The sequence below is a fragment of the Saccostrea cucullata genome, unplaced genomic scaffold, assembly GCF_032062105.1.
Source record: "Saccostrea cucullata isolate Sc308-1 unplaced genomic scaffold, CSIRO_AGI_Scuc_v1 ctg16211, whole genome shotgun sequence".
Classification (NCBI taxonomy): Eukaryota; Metazoa; Mollusca; class Bivalvia; order Ostreida; family Ostreidae; genus Saccostrea; species Saccostrea cuccullata.
Window position 1 is genome coordinate 349 of NW_026941307.1, and position 12,757 is coordinate 13,105.

Below are 12,757 nucleotides of genomic sequence, written 5' to 3' on the forward strand. Positions count from 1 at the left end.
TCAAGACTTTTCCATAAAAAATTAAATATAATCATGGTAATAAACGCATCATACAGCAGATATATGCACATGCCAACCACGTGCTCGTGGAATGATATTATCGGGGAAAACCCGGCGAAACAAACATTTTTTCCCCGATTTGCTGGAGTGGGGTTAAAACCCTTTTTTTTCTTTAAATCAGACATGAATGAAAAATAAAAGAGAATCAAAAACCAATGATTATTATTTAATTTTTGTTTGATGTTATTATGGTCGCATTTATTCTAAAACCAATGCTATTCGAACTTTTACAGGGAATGGCGGACAAATAAACACATGGCCTCGGGAAAACCCCTTAAAAAATCAAATTTTAAGAATTATTGATAATGACAAGAAAAAAGCAAACAAATGGTTGTACCCATTTTCAATGAATCAAAAAAATATATTAATGCATTTTTATTGTGAATGCTGTAGCTGCGCAGTTCTATAATGTTAATTTCCTCCTAATTAAAAAAAAATAAACTTTAAATTTTAAATGATTTTTTTCCAACAGAGGGAATTATCTTTGCACTTTGGTAAATTTCTATTTAGTAGAGTATTAAGCGCATTCTTGGTATTTCTTATTTTACCCAGACTAGATCCAATATGGCTTGGACTCCCCCCAAGTAAAACATCGTTCATAATCCGGAATATTGACCATGACTGATTCATATCTTATTGAACTCAGAAAATGATTCCAAAATTCTCCTGATACAAATTTCCTTTGAGATACAACTTTAATTTGAGGGGACAGAAAAGCATAAATAGTACTTTAGACTAAGTGTAACAAGATATTGGCTGTGGAGGCTACGCAGTCAAAATGATTTTAGACATGCGAAGAAAAATGGCGTCTATATTTGGTTCTTTATAATCAAGTTGTGTTTGACTAAAAAAGTAATTCCTCTGTGACTTTAAATGTTAAAAGGTCGTATTCTTTAAACCATTTTTCAGGACAATTTTTTTCTTAGAAAATTATGAATTCTTGACTTGGATCATATGTTCTTTTGTTTAGGTATATTAAACAGGTCGAGACCACTAGATTTTCTGACGTCAGAATAAATTTGCATGTAAATTGACTTTAAATGTTAAAAGGTCATATACTCAGCTGTGTTGAAAATAAACTTGATTTTTATTTTCAGGACAATTTTTTTCATTTCTTGAAAATTATGAAGAACTTATAATACATCGGCCTAAACTTGGACGTCATATGTTCTATACGTGTGTTTAGGTATGTGCGCTATTATTATTTAATTATCAAAAAGTTTTTAATGTACATTACTGCGTAACTATTAATTATATAAAACAACAATATTAAATGCATGCTTTATTTTTCATTATTTCCGTTTCTTTACGTAAACACGCAGTTGTATGCTTTCGGACTTGATTGGCGAACGGGTGTGATCTTTCAAGTTCTTTGAAAGGTGCCTTCCATATAAGGTAGTGGTCTCGACCTGTTAAATCATTTGTGCAATTTACTGCATGTTTCTCTTCTAATACTTTCGATAACCTCTTAAATATCTGGCAGCTCATACCTGTCGGGTAGAATCCCGTCCATTGACATCTCTATAGAATCGTACACTGGCGCCACGAGGTCAAGAAGATATTTCTAAAAGCCGAAATGACAGAAAATCAATACCCGAAAATGTACAATCAACAGCAAATATTACAGTAATGCATAGATAATAAAATAACGTGAACACAAGTCAAATGGCCCTGTCAGTGCCAATAAAAGGAGATACGATAATGACCGAGGTCTTTCCGAGTGACCTTGATAGATTTGGACACTGATCGGTAAATGACTGTCATTTTTCATTTTAAAAGAGGATAAATGATATTGACAGGGAAAAGAAATATAGTATCGCGTATTTGCTTCCTCAGTCTTTGGGAATATCAATGTTGTTCTCAGAGGAATTTGTGATTTTCTCCCTGTTTAAATAACTAGTCTAACAGTTTTATTTTATTCCTGTAGTACATATTAAACAAAAGATTCATGTTCTATTCTAATCTATTAAAAAGTTTACGTTTTAAAAATTTATTAATTTATAAAATAGTTACTAAAGATATATTGTTCGTAAAACTTAATTTTCGGTTGGAAAGCATCTCCTTTTTATTGGTCACTTACACTGGCCATGAGCTGTATGTGTCGATCAAGTAATTGAACATCAGTATAAAAATGAAGGCCTAAAAATTGGTTTGAAACGCGACTTAAAATTGTTGCGGATAAAAGTTGGTTTACTGTATATATATAAACATATTTTTAGGAACAATTGTTAAAATGACTCTGAGAGAAATCTTTAGCATTCAGACATACTTCACAGTATTTAAAAGGACGAAATAAAGTACATGTAAATAAATAATATTTATTATTGAAAGGGTATAGGCTCTTTTATCTTTTACAATAAACCCTTTCCATATTTCTCAAATTTTTTTTTTTCAAGTAGGAGAACATATGCTTTTGATTTAAGCTCTTTCCTATAAAATGGACATATGCTCCTTATATATTGTTTTTATTAATCAAACATAGATTCCTTAATTAAGCTGTTTTAAGTAGAATGAGAAATACTTCAAACAATTGGTATTACCTGTAGGAGGACGTATGCCCCTGACTTTGATATCGAGCTCTTGATATATTCCACAGAATCCAAAAACGCTACCCAAGGGGCGTAACCCCTCTCATACTTAAGGTATGTCGTCATCTTTAATGCAACGTCATAGTTCAGTAATTTTGCCCTAAAATCAATAGTTAAGACTTTATGTTTACTAAATATGTGGATTTTTTTAAATCTAATAAAAAAAAAATCATCGATTTATCATTTAACAAGATAATATCAAATCATTGCTATAAACCTCGCCAAGTTGAATGAATCTCCAATTAAACCGGCTCTGTTTGCCTCCGGGAAAATCTGAAAAATCCAAAAATTGCAGTTAGATAAAATATGTACATACTAAAATTTGAATTACCCCATGATATTTCGAGAAAATTTATTCCAAGTACGTAGAAAGTAATTTTGAGAAGACAATGAAATAAAAGTACAATTTTTAGTCGGGCCGTTAGCAAATAAAACTATCTTGGACATTCATAAATGGTTGAGTTTGCAAGCGTTTTAATTGGAGTTTGACTAAATACGATTTGTAATATCTTTAAAAAAAATCGCGTTTTCTGCCTCTGACAACTTTTTATTTAAAATTTATTTTAGATGTATTTTTTCCTTTCTTCATTGGAGTGGTCTCAACACAATTTTAAATCACAATATACGTAAAGTTAATTTAAAATAATCATTAGTATTACATGTAGTTTTTAAAGTCAATTTAATTTACATACAATTGGATCGGTACATTTATTAGGCATACATAATATCTAAAGAGACAAAAATTTCTTCGAATTTATAAGTTCCAGAACAGGTTGTCTTACTACTGTATACAGGGTAATTTCCGCCCTTTCACAATTAATTGCAAATAATTTTTCCCCGTTTTACATTCGCTTAGTTATAGTTTTGTTTAAAAAATTTAACTGCATTCTTTGAATTTGCCGTTCGAAATTCGCCCAAACGAGGGTAGGGCGAAAGAGGCGAAAATGAAACGAGGGTAAAAATTTCCTTGTATGCAGTATAACTTACGGTGTGGTTTCTGTTCAGTTGATCTGCAAGTTTCCCCCACATGTTATCTTCATAATTAACACGGTAAAATCCCATGTAGTCATAATTAGCCAGAATCCAAGAGTCCGTGGACCGAGGAATTGTAGCTGAAACCAAAAGGAGTATAACAATAGAAAATTAAATAAAAGTGGAACACAATTGTTCACGAGTTTCTTGAAATTTGGAAGGTAATTGCTCTAGCATAGTTGCTGGAATGTTAAATAATATCTAAATGCATTCTTCTCTGCGCGTAGCATCGTATTTCGAAGTCTTAATTATATAGTTTAATAGTTTTCGCTATGTCTAAATATTAAATATGATTTATTGTTATGCTTTTATTCGTGTTATACATTATAGACGTTAGTTTAAATCCCTGCTTGTTCCTGCTTTAAACAACATTAAAAAGCAATGTTTAAGCAGAATTGAAAATCCCCATTGTCAAAGATAAGTCCATGCAGTGAATTTTGACAAACATGCTGAACAAATTTTGGGGGAAATGGGGAAAATAAATTTCAGGTCTTAGCCAACAGTGGGATATCCATAAATGTATTAATTACAATTTTTGAAGTAAAGTATCCTGGACTTCTTTTTTTCCAGGCATTAAAAATACACATAGGGTTCTGTAAATAATATTTTGAAATATTAAAGTCAAAGCTCGTTATCTCAATTTGGCTGAGGAAAACTTCGAAATATCCTATAAATCAAGATTTCAATGATAAAATATTTAAATAATAAGTGGTTAGGACTTATTCAAACCAAATCACTTCGACATACCCATGATATTCATTGCATCATTTTGAGACACTGAAGATCAACTTCAATTGATTTTCATCTATGGTTATTTTTATGACCATCCTTTTAATTTGAAACGTCATAAAATACAGCGAGAAGAAAGGTTAATCCACCCTTGTATAGGTAAATTAAAATAATACAATTTCTTCTAAGTTATCATTTATTCATCTAGTGATATATTTGCCTATTTTACCTGAAGTATTGTTCATCCAGACCAGTTGGACTTCCGGTTCATCTTCCGTGATATAAGTAAACGGTACCACCCATCTGTAGGATCATAAATAATTACTTCCGGTTATATACAAATATTGTTTTCTCATAAGCTTAGAACAAAAGTGGCTATAGGCTTGCAATGATTAAATATGGTTTCATTTTAATCTAAATAATGATGTTTTGTTAAAAAAAATAAGAGATGCCAAGATCTAGACAAAGAGTATAAGAAACAGAATAGAGAAGAAGTAGAAAGAAAGGTGTGAGGGGAGAAAAAAAGAGGGCGAAGATGGAGAGAGAGTCTCGGAGGGGAGAGAAGAATAGAGAGAGCAATAAGTAAACAATAATGTAGAAATTATCCTGAACGTTTATTCGTTTGACATTATAATGCACATAAGCTGTCGATCATGTTAATCTTCAGCCTTCATGTTCATCAACACAACAACCTAAACCCATTTAATTCCCAAACCTAATACCCCCTTATTTAGGAATAAACAATTATTTTTTTTATACTATCAATGTTTGATTAATTGTTTTTAGTTTTACGTCGATCCCATTAGAGACTTTTTCTCTCGTATAGAGACGTCACCATAGAACGTTGAAGGTCTTCAAATTTTGACCTTTACTCGGCACTCAAAGCCATTAAGCAGTGAGGGAAACTTGATCGTGCCAACGCCTGCCGTGACAAGGGACCTCAGTGTTTAAAATCTCGTCAAAAGGATCCGCAACTTTCACTTCCAGTGCCGAGCGCATGACGTAGGAACATCTGCTACCCATTTTTTATCGACGTAGGTCAGTCACGGCCGAGATTCAAACCCTGGACCTCCAGACGTAGGGAGCGCTCTACCGACTGAAATACGTGAATATGATGACCTGCTTACTTGTAATCGTCCTCGTTTGACTGCGATGTGTTACTGTCGGCCATGTTGTCTAGGTATAGAAATCTCTCCTGAGTCAGGTTATAGCTGTCCCCGTCCGTCTGCATCGTGATCACGGGAAATCCCATCTGACGGGTCCACGTGTTCATGGTGGACTTAATGTCATATCTATAGTCCACTGCCTTAAAATGAAAGAAAACATAGAGTAACAGATTTAGCATTAAAAACCTTATATAAGCGTTTATTCCTGTAAGTATAAAACGAATCAATTGAGTAGTTGTTAAAATAAATCCACTTTTTTCTAAGATTAAATGTGCTAGATTGATGTCATGGCTGCTCTTTACCTCAGAAAAGGTGTCCCAAAGTTCGTCCATTTTCGCATTCCGGAACTTGAATCTGTTGACGTAGAGCTATCCGATAGAAACAATTGGAGCGCTAGTTTATACATTATAATATATTGTCAGATCTAAATAAAGGATTTTAAAAAAGGTTCTCTGGGATATTACCCTAAGGCCTTTTTGGAAATCTTCCCATCCGACAAAACCCATGAGCATCCTTAAGATGGCCATGCCCTAAACAGAAATAACATTTCTATAAAAACTCTGAGTTAAAATGCTTTTGTTGAATCCTAAATGTTTCAGGGAGCCTATATCATCCCATTAGTATGGATAGATTTATTATAACCTTGCTGTAAGAAATGGAGTCGAAAGATTCAGCAATGTCGTCTGGAGTGTCGATAGGAGTTGACACCGGATGTGACGTCGTCATTGCGTCTTTTACCATCACCGGAAACACTTCTTTTGCGACAACAGACAGCGTGAACTAAACGAAATTAAACAGGGAGGAAAACAATTAATGCTATTTAACAGGAAAGGCGGAATAAATCTTGAGCTGACTCGATATAATTTGTTTTAACCGTACCACGTTCCAGTCTGGGTAAATGGCATCCATGGCGAAGTACATAAGAAGACTGGCAAATCCCTCATTTAACCAAAGGTCGTCCCACCATTTCATTGTTACCATATTACCAAACCACTGAAATATAGGTCTAAATTTTGTATATGTTCCAGTTGGAATCATTGGTTTCGGCAGAAAATGCCATTAATTTAACAAAGAAGTGTAGTTCCATTTTTATTAAAAAAAAACAGTTGTCAATGATATCAAAAAGCCTGGACTTTAATGGCTTATTGCTAACTTATGGCTAACTACTATTGTATGATTTCATGTTCTAGCTGTAAACGTTATTTAGAATGCTTACTGTATGTGCAATTTCGTGTGCTATGATCAGGGTGACCATTAACTTGTTCTCGCTTGAGGACACACCCTGTTCGTAAAGTAGCGCAGTCTCGCGATAAAGCACGAGACCCCAGTTCTCCATGGCGCCACCGCTGAAATCCGGTACTGCCACGTGATCTACATAAAAATATCAATGTTTTTATAATGTTTCATGCATCTAAATAAAAAAAAATATTAATGTCATTTTTGCTAGCTTATACTGTAGTATAAACTGTAAATCTTGAATTGTTACAGAATCTGATAAGTTCAAAGTTGAAGCTTATATTTACTCCCAGAAATGTAATATGCCTGATTAGTTCAACACTTTAAGATAACCCGGTTTTTGTCATATGAAATTTTGACCGAAAAGAAAAAATAAAATTTCCTCCTATCTGTTTGCAATTTACATATGTCTTCGTCTATATGAAAATTTGTACTGCAAACCAACTTTTAATATCATTCGGGAAATATTCGCAAGTTTCACGAACTTCTTTACATCGCAAATATTTATCGACGCGATTCAATTATTTTGCTTTTTTTGTAAAGAATGTTTCCTGGGTCGCGATTATAAATTGTCGCGGATTGATTTCAAACCGACGAATCGCGATAAAAGAGATGACGCAAAGTTGGTTAACAACATAAACTTGTTCAGTGTATTCTATACCTGTCTTGTTCAGTGTATTCTATACATGTCTAGTTCAGGATATTCTATCTCTGTCTTGTTCAGGATATTCTATCTCTGTCTTGTTCAGGATATTCTATCTCTGTCTTGTTCAGTGTATTCTATATCTGTCTTGCTCAGTGTCTTCTATACTTGTCTTGTTCAGTGTATTGTATATCTGTCTTGTTCAGTGTATTGTATATCTGTCTTGTTCAGTGTATTCTATACCTGTTTCTTGTTCAGTGTATTCTATCTCTGTCTTGTTCAGTGTATTCTATCTCTGTCTTATTCAGTGTATTCTATCTCTGTCTTGTTCAGTGTATTGTATATCTGTCTTGTTCAGTGTATTGTATATCTGTCTTGTTCAGTGTATTGTATATCTGTCTTGTTCAGTGTATTGTATATTTGTCTTGTTCAGTGTAATCTATACCTGTCTTGTTCAGTGTATTCTATATCTGTCTTGTTCAGTGTATTCTATACCTGTCTTGTTCAGTATATTCTATCTCTGTCTTGTTCAGTGTATTCTATACCTGTCTCTTGTTCAGGATATTCTATCTCTGTCTTGTTCAGTGTATTCTATATCTGTCTCTTGTTCAGTGTATTCTATCTCTGTCTTGTTCAGTGTATTCTATACCTGTCTCTTGTTCAGTATATTCTATCTCTGTCTTGTTCAGTGTATTGTATATCTGTCTTGTTCAGTGTATTCTATACCTGTCTTGTTCAGTGTATTCTATATCTGTCTTGTTCAGTGTATTCTATACATGTCTCTTGTTCAGTGTATTGTATATCTGTCTTGTTCAGTGTATTGTATATCTGTCTTGTTCAGTGTATTGTATATCTGTCTTGTTCAGTGTATTGTATATCTGTCTTGTTCAGTGTATTGTATATCTGTCTTGTTCAGTGTATTGTATATCTGTCTTGTTCAGTGTATTCTATCTCTGTCTTGTTCAGTGTATTGTCTATCTGTCTTGTTCAGTGTATTCTATACCTGTCTCTTGTTTATTATATTCTATACCTGTCTTGTTCAGTGTATTCTATACCTGTCTCTTGTTTATTATATTCTATATCTGTCTTGTTCAGTGTATTCTATACCTGTCTTGTTCAGTGTATTGTATATCTGTCTTGTTCAGTGTATTCTATACCTGTCTTGTTCAGTGTATTCTATATCTGTCTTGTTCAGTGTATTCTATATCTGTCTTGTTCAGTGTATTGTATATCTGTCTTGTTCAGTGTATTCTATACCTGTCTCTGGTTCAGGATATTCTATCTCTGTCTTGTTCAGTGTATTGTCTATCTGTCTTGTTCAGTGTATTCTATCTCTGTCTTGTTCAGTGTATTGTATATCTGTCTTGTTCAGTGTATTCTATACCTGTCTTGTTCAGTGTATTCTATACCTGTCTTGTTCAGTGTATTCTATCTCTGTCTTGTTAAGTGTATTGTATATCTGTCTTGTTCAGTGTCTTCTATACCTGTCTTGTTCAGTGTATTGTATATCTGTCTTGTTCAGTGTATTGTATATCTGTCTTGTTCAGTGTATTCTATACATGTCTCTTGTTCAGTGTATTGTATATCTGTCTTGTTCAGTGTATTGTATATCTGTCTTGTTCAGTGTATTGTATATCTGTCTTGTTCAGTGTATTGTATATCTGTCTTGTTCAGTGTATTCTATACCTGTCTCTTGTTTATTATATTCTATATCTGTCTTGTTCAGTGTATTCTATACCTGTCTTGTTCAGTGTATCTGTCTTGTTCAGTGTATTCTATACCTGTCTTGTTCAGTGTATTCTTTATCTGTCTTGTTCAGTGTATTGTATATCTGTCTTGTTCAGTGTATTCTATACCTGTATTGTTAAGTATTGCCTTTACCTTTTTTCTTTAGTTCATTATAAACCTGTCTTGATCAGGTCGTTTTGTTCCTGTTCGATCTATACTACCCTGTTCATTATATTGTGAGTCCTGTCTTGTTTTGTATAAATTTTATACCTGTCTTGTTCAATGCAATCTTGTCCTGTCGTGATTAGTTTGTTCATAAAGTGTTTTGTTTTTTACCTGTTTTTTTCAGGACATCAGTGATGTTGAAGTACTCGGTGAAGAACCGGTAACACTGGACCACCATACTGATGGCGTAGTCGGTCTGGTTAATTGTGTTAGGCTGAGACCAGACACGGATCTGTGAAAGTAATGCACACAACAGACACTTAACATTGAGTCTATACGTTATATGAGCTGTTTCAAATGCAGGGTGTTTTTTTATTACTTTTTTAATGATATAAAAGTACATACGTCTAGTTTTCAAATTTAACATTTGTTGATCTATGTTGTTTAGTTGAACTTAAATTAAAGGCTTTGGATGATCTTTAAATTTGTTTTATTTTATTGTTTGTGTATGTATAATTTTTTCATAAAGAATTATTTTAATTTGTGTGGTAAAAGTTCATTCATCATTACTTCCTGGTTAACAATTATCATAGAACAAATCTGATGACAGATTTATGGTTCGTGATATATTTAAATGCGCTGAACAGTTGGGGATGAGCCCAGAGGTCCATAAAACATCTTACATCAAATTTGTTATCGAGGATGACTTCTCTGTGAGCAAAGTCGGAAATAACTATAGCCAACAGATAGGTGGACATCACGGGCGTGGTCTCAAACTTCACTGTCTTCCATCCGTTCTCAAGCGTTTCCGATATCCGGGGAGTGTTGCTGATAGCTTTGTATTCTGTAAAAATTCGAAACTTTGTGTTAATAAAAAAAACTGGCAAAGAAAAATCCTATCATGACACCACTGCACGACGCGGGCGACTCTAAGCGTTGTTCTCTGTCATAAGTATTGTATGTGTAAAATAGAGCATATTTAAAAAAAATTTCTTCGGTAAAAAAATTATTAAATAAAGCGTTAATTCTACGTACTTTTATTTACTTTTATTTTCTTTACTGTTTAGTGTGTGGATTTTCATATGGAATACATGTACTCAGTACGTTGTAACTATGCGTGTACTAAAAGAATAATTAATGACTAAACAGACATCAAAAATATCTATTGACCCGGGGATGTATACATGTACTCCCGGGGGGGATCCTATGGTCACCATGTCCTGCTTGAAGACATTTTTCGGTGCATAACCCGGAAAGTCTTTATTTTTTAATCAAATGTCAACATTGTTTTATAGAGTGCATGTGATAAAAAGCTTGTTAGGTTATTAATGGTCATAGGAAATCATTAAATTCTGAATATCGACCAAAGAAAGAACACGTTTCGTTAATCTACTATTTCAGAATTTGATATTTTCATAAGTTACATCCTATTTTAGTTGAGAAATACACCTTTTACATATCATATAGTGTACATTTATTTTTAATTTCTCAAAAAAGAGATTGCGGTGTTTTTAACTTAAGGGGGATTGTTGCATTGTATAGTTGTAAATAATTTATAAGCCAGGTAACAATTTCTACTGAATTACAGATAAATCAATTTTCTGTGCAAATAGGAAAAAAAATCTTCATTTATAAATGTGAGAAAACAAGGTCTGTTGGCATCTTCAACATCAATTACGAGAAATAAAAAAAATGGTAAACAGAGTTGAATCGTGGAATAATTGAACTTTTAATGCCCACCAATGACGGCTGATGATGCTGAGAATCAGCTGTGTGACCTACTTATTGCCGAGTGATTGATATTTGATTGACCTAGTTATCACGTGACAATGTCGCATATTGTCTTTGATAAGGTTTCTTGTACTGTAATGATTAGACAAAAAAGGTACTGTGTCTTAAGAAAATGAAATTATAAAGCCAAAAAGTCTCCTTTATGAAATTTAAACTTACATAAAAAGAAATTTGACGATATTAAGTAGCTTTTTTCCTACAAATATTAATTTGTTTTCTCTTGAACAAAGAACAATCACAAGTTTTTTGTTCAAATTACCCTTCGTTACACTAATTCACAGTGAATGGTAACAGAATCGAGGTTATTTGTGGTGAAATCAATTAAGAAGAATGTCAGCAAATCATTCTATTCAGAATACACAAACAAGTTTAATGAAGGATATAATCTAGTACAGAAATTCTCCAAGTGATCAATTATAAATTAACTATAGCCCTTCTTAATTTAAATTTTTTTTTTTATATTATGTCAGCTTCACAGCATGCCTTATGCAAAGTGTCTTTTGTTTACGTTAACGTTTAGTAATCAATGCCATTCGGAAATCGGTTGCGTTGAGTGCATTCTGCGTTCCTTTAAAAAAAAACCAAACACATCCTTTCAATTAAAAACCATACCCATACTTCTTTTTAAGAAAATGCAGCTAAATTTTGGTTATAATTAATGTAATTTTTCAAATCTTCACTCAAACACCTTAAATAGCACAATAAAATGTGTGTTTTTTTTAAATCTGTATGAGATGAGTAGTATTCAATCGCAGATGCTAAAAATAAACGATGAAGCAGATAATTCCACAAAGTAACACACGTCTGAGTTTCTGTCCACGTGACCTTTTGTTGTTTAGTGCAGACTCACCTTCCTGATGTGTCAGTTTCTCCATAAAATGGTTATCAATGCAATTTTACAAAAGAAACCCCTGGATTAGATTTGTACTCAATTACAGATGCTAAAAAACGATGAAGCAGGTAATTCCACAAAGTAACACTTGTCTGAGTTTCTGTCCACGTGACCTTTAGTGTAGACTCACCTTCCTGATGTGTCAGCGTTAACTGGAACCTCGCTTTCATATCGGGCTCGTCCATACAAGGGAACGTCTTCCGTGCATCAGTCGACTGAAGTTGTGTTGCTGCCAAGCGTCTGTAAAACGATGCTTTGTTACAATGTTGTATGAAAACGATTTCACTTATAGGCTTTCGTATATTTGAGTCAAAGATAGTCATTAAGTCTATAAAAATTTTTAAATATTTTCCCCCGCATTCAGTTGTCTTACATGTATTGTTTAATCCAAATTGCTACAGAATATTTCTAGGTTGGAAGGTAAATTCAGAAGAAGAGTTGCGCTATTCTGTACGTTAAAGTAATTTAGGAAAATTGAAAAGGAAAAAGGAGTATTTGAAAATTCGAAATAACACTTTAAACTTACCAAAAAAAAAAAAAAAAAAAAAAAAAAAAACCTTTGTTGTAAAATTTAAGACAGTGGGGACTATATGAGGATCAATATTTTACAGTGAAATTTAAATAAGAAAAAAATCTCGAGAATAGTTTGGTCATAAAAATATTTTGATGAATTTTTAAATCATTTAAAATATATTTACTGAATATATATATGAAAAAGTTTACTTCT

At 33.0% G+C, this 12,757-nt stretch overlaps 1 protein-coding gene across 1 annotated transcript; it reads right to left on the minus strand.

Moving 5' to 3' along the window:
• Window positions 1-1,550: 1,550 nt before the first annotated feature.
• Window positions 1,551-12,353, minus strand: LOC134257600 (aminopeptidase N-like; the record flags this gene model as incomplete). Its single annotated transcript, XM_062740188.1, has 14 exons — window positions 12,161-12,353; window positions 10,031-10,191; window positions 9,519-9,639; window positions 6,792-6,946; window positions 6,455-6,568; window positions 6,218-6,355; window positions 6,040-6,105; window positions 5,878-5,943; window positions 5,537-5,715; window positions 4,639-4,712; window positions 3,636-3,760; window positions 2,866-2,921; window positions 2,601-2,748; window positions 1,551-1,624 (listed from the first exon to the last, which is right to left on the minus strand). Coding segments are annotated over exons 1-14 (1,670 nt in total), but the record flags the coding sequence as incomplete, so codon positions are not given.
• Window positions 12,354-12,757: the final 404 nt, after the last annotated feature.